At 43.9% G+C, this 18,046-nt stretch overlaps 1 protein-coding gene across 1 annotated transcript in view; it reads right to left on the bottom strand.

Annotated features, from left to right (window-relative positions):
• LOC132581081 (heparan sulfate glucosamine 3-O-sulfotransferase 3B1-like) overlaps positions 1 to 17,534 on the bottom strand; it is a 77,405-nt gene extending 59,871 nt beyond the window's left edge. The window contains exon 1 of the mRNA XM_060252114.1: positions 17,056 to 17,534. Within this exon, the coding sequence (XP_060108097.1) occupies positions 17,056 to 17,534 (479 nt within the window). The remainder of the gene's footprint in view (positions 1 to 17,055) is intronic.
• Positions 17,535 to 18,046: the final 512 nt, after the last annotated feature.

Here is an 18,046-nt window from a genome sequence, read left to right as displayed (position 1 = left end):
ATAACGCAGACACATCCATGGTTACTAAGACTTCATCAAGGTAAATTGCTATGCCTTTCACTTTCTGGATAAAATCTTTAGTCTCTTTAATGAATTACTTAATACAAGGCACAAATGGGTGCAGAAAAAAAACTCAGATACTGTGCTGGTGGTTCTAGAAGCCTGGACCCGAAATAATAGGGCGACCCGGAGGTGGGCTGCCCTTTTTATGGATTTTTGGGAGCGCATATATAACTGGGCATTGTGGAAACTTATTATATAGAAACTTAGCTGTCTGCTCATTTATATAACCCAACAACATTGCTTCTGTCACCATCATTTTAACTATATTCATCACTGACTCTGTTGGATCTCCTGCCAGTTTTTCATAATGTCCAGGAACCTCTAACAATTTTTTACCATATTACAGTAATCAATTTTGTTCATTAAAACTACCCCACCACCTTTATCAGCTGGTTTTATTATCAAGTCAGAATCAGTGGCTAGCCTTCTTATGCAGGAAAATTCCTCGCAAGTAAAATTACGCCTGCACGTTATTGCCTCCTCTAAGTCCTTAAGAACTATTTTTTCAAATGCTACAAGGAGGGGTTCACTTACATTTGGTATACATGAGGATTTAGATTTAAAATTACACATCTGCTTCACTAGTACCAAACATAAATTTCAGTTTTAAAGAACGCATGAACTTGTAAAAATCAATTCTGGTCTGAAATGAATCAAAAGTCTCAACTGGAGCAAAGCCAAGCCTACATTTAAAACCTGGTCCTCCCTTTGTGTAAGCATTTTGGAAGAAAGATTAACAACTAAGTTTTCTTCTTTGCCTTCCTGGCCTGTGCCTTGGAGTTTTTTGATTCCTGTATTTTCCTTTTAATACAGCCCAAAATGGGTCTCCTGAAACTGTAGGACATGCCCTCATCCCCTGAACTTACTGTAGTGTCATCACCTGTTTCATTTTCGGAATTAGGTGTCGTGAGATCTGCTCACAAGATGCTTTTCCTATTGATTTCCCATTGAATACCATCTGTAAACTTTTGAGTTCTCATAATCCCTAGCATCATGTTTATATTTCTTAATTTTCACCGCTTTAATTTTAGACTCAAACTCCTTTAACATATTCTGGAGGTCTACTATTTTCTGTTCTAGTGTATCTTTGGCTAGTGTTCCCTTTTTTTTGTAGAGCCTCTATCTCCTCATCTATTTTAACAATTTCCTCTTGAGACTTCTGTATAATCAGTAACATGAGGTCAGTTGAACATTTGTTAACAATTGCTATCCATCATTTTTTTAAAAATCATCGGAGTCTAGAAACATGGCAAGTGCCTTCTGGAATCTAAGTCCCTGTGGAATCTTGGAAGCCCGACAATAGTCTATTAAAGATGCCGCATGTAACTGCATGCGTATCTTTTTCTTATTCAACATTGTTACTTTATTCCATTCCTCATCCTGTGTATTACTACCTGTGTCCATAATTGGTGACATAGTTGCCAAAATACTAGCTTTATAGGCTTCACTAAATGAAAACAAATAATTAAACATCAACATGTTTTCAAAATAGGAATGCGGTAAATAAGGAAACTTGCGGTGTGAAGTTTAGGCAAAGCAAGAAAAGCACCGCGCAACAAATGTTGCAATATAAGTGCAAAACACTCTTCTATTCAACCATTTTATCACTGTAATTCTTAAGTGTCCTTCAAAGCAAATAAACAGTCCTTAGTAGAAACTCAAACTTTAAATGTTGCCAGGTATGAAACTCTGCTGTCTTCTTGTCTTTTTGTTGAGAGACACAGATAGCCCGGCTGTTCCTCTCTGAAGAGTAATTCAACAGGTTTAGTAGCAGCAACACGAGTCCTAGGTTCAAGTTCGTGTATCCTTTACACTTCCTCTGGCCCCTATTCTTACACTCCGGAACTTAACATGCAAAATATAAATAAAATATACAGAGTATGCTTTTACAGAAGTTAACCTTCAACATTTTCAGTGCATGTAGTCACACAGCATCTAACTTACCCCATGAATTTGTGAATAAAAAGGCTTCTTTTTGTAATAAAAATTTTAGATACATTCTCAACATTGTAATGATGGCCCTTAAAGGCATACACCACAGTACATTGTATCTTCTCACAGGAGTGCTGGAAGTCCACACAGTGTTGCACGGTTGGCGCATCTATATTTGACTGACAAATTCTAGATTTATGTTCAAGAAAACGTTCCCGTAGGCTACGCATGCTAGAGCTGACATAGAATCTTGGACACGGACACTCTCTGCAAAGTGTTAGCATTCTTATCTCCAGTTAGTGGCATCATACTAGGCTTTGAATTATTGTCTCGCTCCCCCATACAATTTAGTTTAAAGCCCTCCTTATTAAGTTAGCAAGGCTCTTACCAAACACCCTTTTCTTTACCTTCGTGAGATGCAAACCATCTCCCGATAGGAGACCACCATCTTAAAAGCGTAAACCATAGTCCAGATCTTTTCTGATGACACCACCAATGTAGCCAGTCATTTATTTGGTTCTGGTCCTACCTTCTAGGGCAACAGAAAACAACTCCACACCTCCCTCAAGTACTTGAAGACGGTGATCATATCACCTCTCAATTGTCTTCTCTCCAGGCTAAACATACCTAGCTCTTACTTCTAAATCAGTTATCTTCACTACCTAAGAAGGGCATAGCTCAGTTTAGGATTGCACCATTAATTGAATTAGATACTGCAGGATGCAAAACAGTTTAAGTTACAAAGACACAAAAGTGGCCACCCCCTAAGTTAAAAGGTTGTTCACTGTTCTGATACTTTAGTTGGTCCTAAAGAGAGTAATGACATTATTTTTATCTAAGAAAAATGGTGTGTCATCAGTTCAAACACACCACCTATGAACAATGACTGGGGATTATGACCCTACAGCCGCCCTATCCCTCTTTGATTATGATCTTCTGCTAACTGTTTGCTTATACTCCCTAAAGATGTAAGAGCTATACCACCCAGCAGTTCTCCACTTCTTCTGGATTTCTGACCAGTTACAAACTCATTTTATTTGGTAAAGTAATAATCTAACTATATCAGGGACTATACCATTCACCTCAGGTTGCATGAGTGGAGTAGTATGGAAAGAAAGAAGCACTTAACCACTGAAGTTTAGAGAAGACGACTTGGTTTGCGCATACAACATAATTCTGCGATGGAATGCTGAAGTGGCAGAATGGACTTGGCCAAAGCAAACTGCAGAAGGCTGCTTACATTTCTAATCACTTCACATTAATAGAAAATTAGCATGGCAGGAGAATTTCTGCTCCCTTTCTGTTTGCTGAGTTGTTTCCCCCACCTCTTCCTACCTCTCTTCAGGGGAAGCACATGTGATCCTCCATACAGCCTGTTGTGACTGAGTCTATTCAACCAACTCCGCTAGCCCACTTCAGTCCCTTGCATGTATAATTCAGACCTGAGAATCCCAATGGCAGCAGACATGGGAGAGGAAGCCATACTTGAAGTTGCAACAAGCCCTCAGGTTGCACTAATTTCAGGAATCTGAGAAAGTTAAAAATGGGGGGGGGGGGTAAGTAATACTGAAATTCCTGTTTCCCTCTGAAGAATAGTAGCAGCAAGTAGATCCTGATCAATTTAACACATTTTTAAACACTCAGCATTTTTTTTGCTTCTAGCTGTATAGAAGTAAATTTTATTTAAACTGATGTACAGTAACTGGATTTAGATTTAAATAATTTGGTGTTGTTTGTTGTAAGCAAACCGGAAGTACTAGATCATGCTTTAGTCATACATTAAAATCAAAATTGGCCTCCATAAGTTGTTCTTACAAATGTGCCAAATGATGGCATTGAACCCAAGGAAGCCAAATGTTCAGATCACAGGGCTACAGGTAAGAGGTAAACCAACTGAATCTCCACTGGAAGTTCTCCCATTCAGACATATTTCAGTTTCAGTTTGCTTTATTACGGTCCATGACCAAATGCACAGCACAATGCAGGCCAACAACAACCACATAAAAATTGTAAAAATCAAGATGGACCTAAAGAGGTGAAACGTAAGATATTTAAAAAATAAATGTGAAAATAAAATATAGGACATTGGTATGAATAATGAAATATGACAAATAATACAGTAGTGGTCAAACATCTTCTAGCTTAATAAATATAGTACATATAATAAAAAAATTAAAAATTATTCAGCTCCAGAAAAAATATTAACTAGAATACACTGGTTAAAATTACAATCTGTTACCTCGACATTAACTTGTAAGAACCATAAAATGCAATTTGATTGCACGGGAACAAAATTTGGCAACTTTATGCATGGTCTCTGTATTTATATCAGTTTCAGTAGCATTTGTGATGGTATACAGAGTACTCAGGCATTTAAGAAAAGATAAAATACAAGCTTGAAAATATTCAAAAAACAGTCCGTTCAAAACCCCTTCTTTACATAATCCTCACTAATTCTCCTAGCTGCCGCCATAAATTTGGCACAATTAATTGTGAATTGGGGGTTAAAATCTGATAACGGCGTATTTCTGATTTTGAGATCAGAAAACCTGAGACATCCCTCCAACAAAGAATAAATGTACCTGGCTCGTATGCCAGGGTATAGGCCACACCCAAACAAAACATGGTCAATCGTTTCAACTTTATCTGCACCACAAGGACAAACCCGCTCAGCCATAGGCACCTTTCTAAAGCGGCCCTCATCGACTGCTGAAAGAAAGATATTGCAACGGGCCATAGAAAAGGCCCTTCTGTGGGATGGTATTGTTAGAGTTGAGAGATAGGGGGGTCCAGACATATTTCTGTATGAACCTCATCAGACCTGTGGTTGACACACCGCTTTAATTTCTTTTTTTTAATATAAATATTTTTATTGACAAACAACAAAACATACAAACCACTGAAACAACACCACATACTTAAACAACTAACATCTAAGGAACGTTCGAATAAATTTCGCTACATACATCTTACTCTATCAATTCTACTCCCAAAATGTTTTGCCCAATCATACATAGGTTTCCAAGTTTCCTCACATTCTGCTATATTCCCATCTCTCAATCTAGTGGTCAACAAATCCATTTCTGCAGCCTCTAATAGTTTTAGCAAGAATTCCTCTCTATTCGGTATTTTACATGTTTTCCAATATTTGGCATACAATATCCTGGCAATCGTCACAATATGGAGAAGTTTTTTCTCTTTTTTGGATATCGGGATTTTACAAACATTCAATAGATATAACTCCGGTACGTGAGGGATTTCCATTTTTAAGATTTTTTGACTCCATAAGGATACTTGTATCCAATACTGCTTGGCCAATTCACAATTCCACCACATATGATATAATGAACCTTTAGAATTTTTACACTTCCAACATTTGTTTGAAACACTAGGGTAAGCTTTGGATAACTTTTCCGGGGTAAAATACCAGCAATATATTATTTTAAACAAATTTTCTTTAAGAATGGAGGACTTTGTCAGTTTCAAATTTTCTTTCCAGATTTTTTCCCATTCTATTATTTCAATATTATACCCAAAATCTTGCAACCACCTTATCCAGGAGTCTTTTACCATCTCGCCTTGCATTTTTTATTCTAATAGCCAATTATAAATCCTGGATACAAGTTTCCATTCTGATTCTAGAATTATGGAGTCAAATTCATTTAGGTTTTTTGAAAAGCCTACTTCTTTATCCATTTTAAATCTTGACTTTATTTGTACTTTAAGCCACCAATCCAATTTAGGATTTTCTTCTAAACTTAGCTCGCCCTTGGCATCTAATAAACTTTCATAGGCATAGTACTCTTCCCAGCAATAAAGATTAGGGTGTGAGTTTAGCTTTAATTTCTTAATGACACGAGAGGGCATAAAAACTCATGTCCCTTGGAACAAAACCAAGGGTAAGACATTAGACTTTACTTCTAGTATTTTGTATATTAAATCTGATATATGTAAAATTATTTTGAGGACAATGGAACCAGTTCCAAGCTTAGCAATTTAACACAAGAACCCCAGTGCTTTTCCATTACTCTTCAGAAGCCACCATGCATTGGCAACAGGTGCTGTCAGTAGAACCTGTAATTAGGCTACAGTGATAAGTGGGGCCTCATATTTGTTGCCCTTTGGGAGGCCAGATGGCAAACCAACAAGCTGGGATCTATTTATTATTCTCGTACCTCGCTGATTACCAGTTCCCTTGTCAAAAAAGGGAAGAACTATGGTGGGGGGGGGTGTATCTTTGTCTGCTAGACCTAATCATGAGTCCTAAACTCAAGTCAAAGTCTTGAAATCTCCCATATGAAACCTCCATAGCTGAAGGGCTGCTTGAAAAGGGAAGTTTCTCATTCAGTTGCTGCACATACAGCAATAGCCTCAAATTACTCTCTCAAATCAAAGTAATATCTATGTAATCAAATATTTGAAAAGACCATACCAGCGATGCTATAGAAGTCATTTTAATGGGCTAGTTACTGGAACATCAGCAGCAGGCAGGTTTCTATATAGTGATTCCAGACCACCACACAGTCATTTGCAACAAAATGCATCAAGTATTGTGAATGACTTAAGTCACAAGGACCCTGCTGTACCCATAGATGAAAACTGTAGTGACTTGAGACAATAGCTGCATGCACACAACTGCTGCTTAAACATATGTATTTATGTCATGCATATAACAGTTCTACAATAATTAATGTAGCACTGGGGAGTGGCCCCCAAGGAAATAATGTTATTTTGCTTCAGCAAGCAAATGCATTATGAACTAGGAATGACAAGCACTGGTCAGCTAAACAAAGTCCAAAAAGCCATGGATTTCAGTATTACAAGTGTTAAATGGCTTCCTTCCTCCACCAAGATACACAGAGAAAGGTTTCACAATCACTTTTGCGCTACTCAGCAATGTTCCACTCCATTGACTACCACAAAATCCTACCACAGAACTGAACCACTGGGTGGATTCATCAACCAAATATGTCCACTCCAATGTATGCTTGAGTCTGGGAAAAAAATTCAAATGACTTAACAGGTGAGGCTGTGAAACTTGATCAGGGTAGACAAAGCAGTTTCCTTCAGCACCATCGGGGGAGAAACGCATCATTTGCACCGTATTGGGAGAGACGCTTGAAACAGTAGTGCACTGATATCTCAGCAACACAAATAATCTTTGCCATCTGTTTGAACAACTCAATGCTTCTACCATCTGAAGTAATGCTCCCACAGAATCACAAGGGCCTCGCTGATAGATCATAAGAGGCCGGCTTTCCTTTGGGGGGCATTTTCTTCATAACATCATGCTGTGCCTAAGATATTGTGATTTTGGGCCTGCTGAAATTGAGCTATAAGGCATTACATGCCTTGCTGAGTCAATGGAAAAGGGAAAAGGGTGACCCATCTTGAATTTTGTTGGGATTGAATTTCTAAAGAAAGTTTCATTTGTTCAAGAGGCTCCAAGTATATTCTGAAGTAGAAGCGATGAGTCCCTGAAAATGATACAGCATGACATCACACCCAACCTCCCCCTCTTAGGGCTACTGAATACCTAGTCTGCATGTAGGAGGCTAAACAGCTGGACAAAGTTTGGAAGGTAAATTCAATGTAGAACCCAGTTCTGGAATTGAAATCTTTCATTCCTTGTTGGAGTTCCCTCACAATTTATTTTCCAAACAAAATTCGAGGGTTTGTCAAATCTCTATTGCACATCATTGAATATGGTCTCTATGCTATCCACAAATTAATTGAATAGTCTCAGTTATTCATCCTGCCAGGTTTAAAGGATCTTTTTCAAAAGGCAATGGGATCTATAGTTTATCTAGTTAGGAAAAGGAAAGGTCCCCTGTGCAAGCACCAGTCGTTTCCGACTCTGGGGTGACATTGCTTTCACAACGTTTTCACGGCAGACTTTTTACAGGGTGGTTTGCCATTGCCTTCCCCAGTCTTTTATGCTTTCCCTCCAGCAAGCTGGGTACTCATTTTACCAACCTTGGAAGGATGGAAGGCTGAGTCAACCTTGGCCCGGTTACCTGAATCCAGCTTCCGCCGGAATCAAACTCAGGTTGTGAGCAGAGAGTTCAGACCACAGTACTGCAGTACTGCTGCTTTACCACTCTACGCTATGGGGCCACTATATCTAGTTAGCACCCTACCAAATCTATCCCTTGTTAATTCTAACCTATTATGCTACATCAAGAATTCAAGGTCACCAATGACCTTGAATTCCTCAAATTAGGATATAGATAAAGGGTACAATATCAACCATAACTGAAAACAAAAACCAGTCCACTGCCTGAGCTAACTAGCCCAATTAGAGTTTTAATAGAGAAAACATAACATTTGGCAAGAGAAAAAGCATTTAGAACTCCAAAGCCATAGTATCTTGTAGACATTATTGAGCAAACAGTTCCCTGCAACTTTTAATGGTGGAATGGGATGAAGAAGTAAAAGAAATGTGCCTTTATAGAGTCTTCTGCATGTTGGGGGACTTTACTTTTCATATACCCTATATGTCAAACATGCATCCCAGGGGCTGAATCAGGCCCCCAGAGGGGTCCTATCAGGCCCCCGAGCAACTAGCTGTCATCTGCTTCCCTCTCCCTATCTCTTGCTTCCCTCTGTATAACAGCTTGCTTTGCAAGGCTTGCTCAATTGCATAGGAGCTACAGAGAATAACCTCTATTTTCTCCATTGGCTGAGGCTCCTCCCTTGGGGAGGAGGGAGGAAAGGCAGAGCTTGTTTTTCCAGGCTCTCTAGATTGCACAGCAGAGCTACTGATCCACGTTCCTCTTCCTTCTATTGGCTGAGGCTTCCCCCCCCCCCCCCCCAGTTCCCTGGGGAAGGAAGGAAAGAGCCACAGCTTCCTTTGCCCCATTCCTTGGATCCCATGGAAGAAATGCAAAGAAAGTACCTTTAAGACTGAGTGCTAGCATTTTAAACATTTTTTAAAAAAAAATATTTAATTGTATGTGTCCTTTATAAAGTTTATGTCTCTGCTACCTAATCTTAAATTGGTATACACACGGCCCGGCCCAACAAGGTCTCAGATCCGGCCCTCACAGCAAATTAGTTTGACACCCCTATAAGAAAGCTTGCCAGAGAACCTTGTTATTGAAGAGTAGAACTAACAAAGCAGAGAGTTTGTGTGAATTCCACTGAGGTAGGAGTCGTTTTGTAGGAAAAAATGGTGGTGGAGCTCATCCAGGGATTGTTATGCAGCTGTACCTACTATTCAGTGGACAAGGTGGAAAGGTGGAACTGTCAGAAAGGTTCAGGAGCTGTGCTCCTGTGAGCTCCCGCTGAATCCGAGGCCCGGCAGTAACCATGTCAGTCTGAGCAGCCAACACTTAAGTCTTATGGAATTTTGAAGACTAACAAGTTTATGGTGGGAGCCTATTTTGTCAAATTCATGAAGTAAAATTTCAGGAAGATCTTTATATATGGCTTTTTAATACAATTTTCCTCTCAAGTATGACAGTAATGCTGGCAAAATTATTCCCAGTTACTACAGGACAGAATCCATTGTTCCACTGATATTACACCATTTATCATGATGTTGGTAATGAGCATAAGCTCCTGAAAACCACCAATCTAGCCCTCCGCATTCTACAATATTTCTACAATTACTGAAGCCATTGACACCCATTTCTATTAGGACAGAATTACTCATTTGTGAGTAATAAAAGAAATATGTGGGGCCAAATCCCACAATCCCACGGGGAGGGACAGTGGCTCAGTGGTAGAGCATCTGCTTGGGAAGCAGAAGGTCCCAGGCTCAATCCCTGGCATCTCCAAAAAAGGGTCCAGGCAAATAGGTGTGAAAAACCTCAGCTTGAAACCCTGGAGAGCCGCTGCCAGTCTGAGAAGACAATACTGACTTTGATGGACCAAGGCTCTGGTTCAGTATAAGGCAGCTTCATATGTTCAAGCCATGCAACCCTCCCAAGCAGATCCAACTTGATGGAATCCAGTCTAAGGACTCTTGTGAAATGCCCCATCAATACTCGTTCAGTTTGATCAGGGCAATCGTGGGAACTTGCATCACAGAGTTTTTCCCCACGGCAAGGTTTTATGCAAGTTCTACCTGTTGCTTAAGTACTGCAAAGTTTTAACTTTAAGGAAACTGCAACATTTGAATGTCACAGTCATTATCACCATTCCCAGATAACAAATGATCACAGTGGAAAAGTCTGATTGAAAGTTCTTTAACGTGCCAAGAAGATGATTCTAGAAAATTGAAGCAGCAAGTTGAATAGCACAAACTATTGTGCCTTTTAAACCTGGTTACAAACAGGCTATTCTCCTCTGCTTTGTTCTGATAAGCTGCTACCCTGGAGGAGGCTCCCAAAGAGAAAAGATCCCCCCAATACTACCTAATGCTTATAAATACTCAGCATTATTACATGTTTCTTTCAGCCTGGAGAAATGATTGCTCAATGGAAAAAGTATACTACAGTAGACTGGTTCTCCATATATTTTTCAGCTATTAAAGGCTGCTGGTTTGGTGTGAACCTGCACTGATGTAGTTTGGCATGCCTTCCTGCTGTGCATACATAAGCAGAAAAAAGTTTCCACATAAATTAATAAGGTATCTTCAGACCAGAAGTGGGGAAATAGAAACAAATGCTCCTGTATATATTTTCTTTTCTTTCCACTCAAAGTTCAAATCAAGAACATTTGCTATATGGTGTAGAAACGCTTGCCTCAGCAGAATTCACCGAGCCTTTAATACAGCAAACAAAAATATTCTTCTTTAAATTAACTATAAGTCCCAGCTGCTATTTGTCAATTTTTATCAATTTTATGTTAACTATGTAATAAATGAGATGCAACTCTACTGGAAGACTACTATGCACAAATGTGCAAATTGATAGCACAATTCTAAGCAGAATTCTAAGTGAGCCGAACCTTCTAAATCAATTTCGGTCAGTGGGCTTAAAAGGGTACAACTCTGTTTAGGATTGCACTGCTAGTCACATACCAAGTTCTGAACTTTCTTCCTTAAATACAATGCCATACTAGAGACAAGACTATATTTGTTGTTTATAGCTTTAGTTCAAGGAGCATACCATCTTTAAGACTACTGAAGAACCATAATGCCTTTGGATGTCATATCTACATTAACAGGGCTATCCAGAAAATAGATTGCCTGAATATTTACAGTCTCTGTATATTCTAATCAACTTCAATTGCATGAGCCAGTTTCACTAAAAGTATTCTAGCTTCATTAAGCTGTTTAAAACATTGCCCGATTCCCAGCTCATTAAGAGCTCTGTGGCAAGATTTCTGAAAGTTATATGGCCATTTGTCAGAGGCCCCTTTATAGTGTCTAGCATTCTGAAACGCAAAGAAAACACTGACACCCCAGCCTAGCAGGAATTTTCAAACATAGACCTTGTTTGGAGCTCAAAATCTGTTAAGTGCAGTTACATATTAGTAGTTTCACATAAGTAATTCCTTTCAGGAAGAAAAACTGCTTGTATGGCTGCTGAATAGGCCTTAGAATAAAAGATACGTTAATTAGGAAAAGGGCATTTATTCCAGTGAATCAACATTTAAGAACAGTAAATGTGGCTGAGTTAGAAAAGGCAACCCTGGCCCTAAAAAGCCACAAGTTCTCTTAAGTAGCAACTTTTTCTGCTGAACAGATCTGAATCCTACTTGCAATTAGTTCTTTCCCCCCCTTCCTTTCCACGTAAAGGATTAATCAACCATTTTACAGTCTAATTTAGGCAGCTAATTGAACCTAAAACTCAAGATGCTTTAACATCATTTCAGAAATAAAAGCAGGACGGCTCTTTAGGCCCACACAGGTTTTCCTTTGCAAAAGGCCCCATTTCACCCCAATGATTAGAAATTAGAACACACTTTTCATGAAATGGCAAGCTGCAAAGTTTGAAACTGAGAAGGGGAGCAATTCAGCCTCCCCCTCTTATCCTATACTCATCTAGATCTGTGTTAGTTAAACATGCAGCTAACAAAAGACAGAAGGAATGCGAATAACAGAGTTTTTATTCGTGTGAGACCATACTTTAGCCAGAAGAGTCAGCAGCCAGGAAAACAAATCCGTTTGGAGCCTCTAGCAACAAAAGCAAATACTTGTTTAACACTGGACAACTTTCCACAAACATCAGGAACAACCTACCTTCTAAGGCAAAGATGTTCTAGAGGCATTTAATAGAGCGTCTGCTTTTTGCTAATTGTGCACACAAAAAAAGTCTACATTTCCCTTGTCAACTTCCACTAGCAGCATGTGCTCCCAAATGGATACTCTGAAATATTTCCCCGGGGGGATTTTAGAAGTTCTTTGAACAAATAAAATGCAATAAAATGAGTTAGGTCTTCAAAACTTCAGCTGAAACAAGTAATAAAATGAATTAATGTAATTATACATCAGAGTTGTGTTCAGCTGGAGGAGAAAAGAAAAGAAACACCAAATACCAGTCAGATCCTCTAAAAAATTGTAATTTCTTAAATCAGCTCATTATTCCTATGCATTACTATTCATGATATATTATTCCTTAGTTAGCTGAAACAGGTCAGCAGATGCTTTTTAAGAGTTGGCAAACTCTGAAGAAAATCTGACTCTTCTTCCATTGCAGCATCCACTAAGCCCATCAACTGCATATTCTCCCTGTACCAGATAATATGATACTGATCCAACTTTTAAAAATTGTCACTGCTGTCCAATCAGGGAGCCAAGGCATAGTAAGTCCAAAACATTCACTCTGAGCAAATCTGAGCTAAGGATCCTAATGTCAGAGGCAATAAGTAGCCATTTAAAAATAAATTCCAACATACATGTAGCATAAGACAAGCAAGGTGATTCTTCTGATCCTAACATTCTGTCCCCTTCGACAGAACCAATGCTGGCTGTGGCGATAACATTCAAACTGTGAGGAACTGACATAAGCACTTGGCCATGGAATTGTTTAAGGAAGTTAAAGTTGATTTGAAGCTCTCTTATCTACTTATTCAATGGAGGGGAGGGGGTTTAAATGTGTTTTTGGGCTAGGGTTGCTGGGTCTGTGTTGGGAAATACCTGGAGACTTTAGGGGTGGATCCAGGAAAGGGGGGGGGGCCTCAGCATGGTATAATGCCATGGAGTCCACCCTTCAAAGCAGCCATTTTCTTCAGGGGAGCTGATCTCTGCCATGTGATGACCAGTAGGAAAAGCAGGAGATCTCCAGGGCCCACCTGGAGGCTACCAACCCTATTTTGTGAAAATACTATTCACTACATTAAGCCAGCAACCATAATACAACTAACCGCCCCCATGGAAAGTGTAATTAAAATCCACATTTAGTCCATTGTAACATTCAAACATTAAACTGCCGGTCAATCCCATGTCTGTTTTCCAAACCTCCTCTCTTACTTGATTTACACATCATGGCTGCCACCCACAAGTCTTTGCCCCCAGGTGAGCTGGTTCAAAACAATTTCTTTTCACTCAGCTTCCGACGCATTGAAGTGTTTGGGCTTCAAATGGCACACAGCAGCAACAGCATTGTGGCTCATTTAGAGACATATTGCAGGGCCTGAAGTTTCAGCCTGTTTTCAATCCTACCCATAATTTCTTCATAAAAACTGCTACTGATTACACAAGTGCTTCGCATAGCTAAATTACGAGTTTTTAAATTGGAATCCAATGTCACTTTTTTACAGTGACCATTCCCAAACCTGATCTCATTTTTTATATAGTTGCTTATCTTTGACAAAGTGATAATGAATGACTGTAGTGCTAGATAAATACAAAAAAGGTATTTTATCTAGAAAAGGACTCTACCCTGGAAAAATGTTAATTATGAAGCTGTATTATAATCCAGTTAATTTTACCCTAAAAATCAGAACTGATAACTGAACATCACTGCATTATCCCCACTTTCTTGGGAAACGATGCTACAGTTGACATTAAACGCCACCGATTAAATCTGGGTTGTTAAGAGGCACTTGCTTACTATTGCCAGGGTTTATCTTGGCAGGGAGAGGATGCAGTAGTGTTAATTATGAGAGGAGACAATCTCAAAAAGTTTACTGTATTTTGCTATAATTAGTAAACAGGAAGGATATGCTACATGGCTCGGTATATTATCCCAATGCCTGCTTCATTCCAGCCCCCTTATATATGAGGCCTCAGACTCCAGCTAGAAAGGCCTCGGGTAGTTCTAGCTAACTCAAATAGACCTCCAATTGCACCATCAAGACTAACAATATTTATTCCAGGAGAAGGTTTCATGAGTGAGAGCTCAGTTTCTCAGATGCTTTAACTAGCTTCTTTCATACTGCTGTCTTGCATCCTTGCAAGGTCTGCAACAACTGAACTGGCACAAACTCCACCTCATTTACATAAATTTTGTTTGCTAAATCTGCCATCCCACCTCCCACCCCCAGATTTCATGACTAAATAAGTCATAGCTTTTAAAAATATTACGGAAAGTTGGAAGAGTACTGCAGAGGTGTGACCAAGTTTGTGAAGGTCTTGGATTTTTATAGGAGCAAAATCCTATATGTTAGGATCCACTATACATTAAATCCCCAGTGCATCACAGTTTGGCAAAGTGCAGCAGCCCAAACTTTAAAAATCCTGTGACGCTTACACATTACATAATTAGATGGGTCTGACCCCTGAGTTGCTGGTCACAACATAAATGAGATGAGACCACCACTTCCCTCTTCTTCTGCACTTACTTTAATGCCTTTTTGTTTCAAAAGTTGCCTAAACAGTTACTGCCAAACGGAAGTCTCTAGGAAGAATTTGCAGATCTGAACTGACTCCCCATATTAGGCCACTGAAATGTAAGGGAGAAATCACTGCTATCTCCTAAACTGTTCAAGTGAGAAGAGTTCAGCCTTCAGCAAAACTAAACTGTTCTTGTCAGCTTGATGGCCTTCTGCACTAGCTCCAAGCTGCAGTTTGTAGAGGATCTTTTAAAAGCTACCTTAACCCCCCCCCCCAAGAGATGGAACAGTGACCCTGGCTACTCACATCCTCACATAGCAAAATTAGCACCAACCTTCATATATTCACATCATATGGGACTGAGAAGAAACCTGAAATATGTGGGGGGAGAGAATCAGCTGAACACATCTACAATAAATAGGGCTTATTAATAATAAACTATTACTCCTTTTCCTTTAGCAGTTTGTCAATCAGAATTCCACCACCATCAAACCTCCTCTCCCAGTTTAATTTTGGACCTAAAGGCAGGAAATACTGGTAATACAAATTTTGCATCTGATTTAGCAGTTATATCAAGATGGAACTGAAGACAGACTTGAATCACAGATATGTCAGGGTCATCTGGCATCTCTTACGAGGCCCACTTTGCCTCTGGTTCTTCTCAGCCCAACCTTTTTTCCCCTTGAAAAGACTATCCCATCTAAACCATCTGAACACTAGAGAAAAACATTGTTCAGTAGAGTGGCTGCTTAACATAGTAAAGAATGTCAGTTTTCCTCTGCAGGCTTCCAGCAACAAGTGAGCAGAGCTGGGCAGGGCAGGGCAAGGGCAGCCGCTCAGGTTTGAATACTCAGAGGTAAATCGATACCAGGCTTCAGTGGTGGCTGCTCTTGTGTACAGCGGAGGCTGCTACCCCCCAGCACCGGTTGCACCAAGGTCCGCATCCCGGGGTGGTATTGCTGGCATCTCCAGCTCCGGTTTCTAAGCGGCCCCTTCATAAGGCTGCAGGCAGGAGGACTCCTTGCTGGGTTGGAGGCAAGCCCTTCGGCTACCGGCTCAGCTTTGAGACGCTCCACTTCGTCCCCCAGATAGAATCCTGCATATTCAAAATTCTCCCTGGCAGAAGGGCCTGTCCACCTCCTTCCCCTTCCCCCGTTCTCTTAGGCAGAATAACCTTTTGCTCCAAAGCAGTCCGGTCTCTCTTACGCACGGTCACTTGAAAGCGGGCCCCACAGACTGTGACGGGGCGGGCTGTCAAGGGTTCCTAAAGCTACAACTTTTATACGCTGAAAGGCCCCCCGGTGAGTCTGTGATGGGGGGCGGGGGGGGATCAGACGCCTCCGAGGTGAGCCCCCCTCCTGCTTTCTGCGCGGCGGGGGGGGGGTGCTTCCCCCGCCCTCAACACAATCTGGGCCGAGATGTGCGGCGCGGTGGCTTGGGAGGGGCCCCAACAGCGCCCAGCGGCAGCGAGGCCCAGATCCACGGCAGGCAGGCAGGCTTGCTTCGCCTTCGCCTTCCAGGAGCTTGCCCAGGCGCGTTCACAGGCTGGCGCGGTCGAGCACCTCTGGGAGGCGGCTCTAAGCCCCCGCAGCCCCGCGCAGGAGTCAGAAGCACCCCTCTATCTCTATCTAAAGGCGCCTGGTTCGAAAACCAGCCCTCGTTCCCGACGGAAGGGTCCTGAAGAGCAGCGTCGTGGAAGCCTCGAGCCCTTCCCGCGCCTGGCCAGAGAGCCTCGAGCGTCGCCGCACAGTTTGCTCCCCGCGAGTTGGGCAGCGCCGAGCTCCCTCCCTCGCTCGCTCCCTCCCAGCGGAGCTCTCTGCACCCCGAGGCGCCTCCTGGCGCTGCCTTCAGGCCGCCTCCCCCCACCCACGAGGCCCTCATCGCTTTCGGAGCTGGCCCGAGCGACACTGCCCGCCTGGGGGGGAGGGAGGGAGGGAGGGGGGCAGTGGAAAGCTCCCTGCCGGGCCCCAGCTATTATCCCGCCCCCCCCCCCGAATTAACCCGGCTCGGGCTCGCCGAAGGGCAGCCAGAAGAGCGCCCCGCCCTTCCATCCCCTGCAAGCAGACGGACACCGGCTCGCTCCTCCGCCGCAGCCCCCGAGAAGCGCCTTGGCAGAAGGGGGAGCCCCAGAAGCGGCAGCGCGGGCCTCCGCACGGGACGGTCTCCAGCCGGCCCTTCTCCCCTCCCTCCCTCCCTCCCGGGCCCGCTCTTTGCAGGCATCTGCCGGGAAGCCGCCCCTGCCCGCAGCCTGGCCCGCTCTCCAAGGCGGCCTCCCCGGCCTCCGGCGCGCTGCTCTCCAGGCGCCCCGAGGGCTCGGGGAGAGGCGAGGCGGGCAGCAGAGGCCGGGTCCTGCAGGCTGCAGAGGCGGGGGGGGCGGGGGGGGGGCTGCTTACCTGTACCAGGCGAGGCCCCGCGCGTAGTTGCGGTCGAAGAAGTGGGGCTCGGCGCCCACGGCGCGCAGGTCGGGGTGGACGCGCAGGAACTCGAGCAGCGCGCGGGTGCCGCCCTTCTTGACGCCCACGATGAGCGCCTGGGGCAGCCGCTTGGTGCCGGCGCCGTTGGGCAAGCTGGCCAGGCAGGGGCCGGGCGCCTCGTCCTCGGGCTCGTCGTCGTCCTCCTGCGGGGCCCCGGGGGCTGGCGGCGGCGGCGGCGGCTGGGCGAGCGCGGGCCGGGCAGGGGCAGGGGCGGCGGAGGCGAGCGGCGGCAGCAGCAGCGCGGGCGAGGAGGCGGCGGCGCACGAGTAGACCATGCAGAGCCACACGGAGAGCATGATGAGCAGCAGCGGCAGCAGCAGCAGCAGCGGCAGCGCGAGCCTTCGGCGCCCCGGCGGCGCGGCGGGGGCATCGGGGAGGCAGGCGCCGGTCAGGCCCATAGGCGGCGGCAGCAGCGGCAGCAGCCCGGCGGCCCCATGGCTCCCCCAGCCCGGCTTGCAGCTCAGCTCAGCAGCCCGAGCGCCTCTGCTCCTCGCAGCGCCCGAGGGCGGAGAACAGGCGCGCCTGACTGGCACCCGCCCAGCCTATAAGAGCCGCCCGCGCGCCGCCAGAAGCCCCCAGGTGGAACAGAGGCAGCCAATGGCGAGCCTGCTGGGCGGGGAGCCGCTCTCATTGGCCACAGAGCCGCTCAAGAGCCCGGGCAGCCCAAGGAGCCGCCGGAGATGCTGGAGGGCGGCGGCCGAGCGCCCCAAAGGGCCGAGAGCCCAGCGAAGCTCGCCGGCTGCCCCCGGGGGGACGGAGGCCCGAATGCCACTGGGCGCCGGAGCCGGAGCGCAAGCCTCCAATGCGGGCATCTTAGAGTCGTGGCAGGATGTGGGCCCCGCGCCAAACGGACCAGTGCAGTTGAGCAAGAGCTCCAGTGGGTCGCTGGAAGGAGCGGAGCGGCCGCCCG

Source organism: Heteronotia binoei, chromosome 13 (assembly GCF_032191835.1).
Source record: "Heteronotia binoei isolate CCM8104 ecotype False Entrance Well chromosome 13, APGP_CSIRO_Hbin_v1, whole genome shotgun sequence".
NCBI classification, from domain to species: domain Eukaryota; kingdom Metazoa; phylum Chordata; class Lepidosauria; order Squamata; family Gekkonidae; genus Heteronotia; species Heteronotia binoei.
Note: the sequence above shows the minus strand (reverse complement) of the source record. Positions and strands in the feature narration are given on the sequence as shown.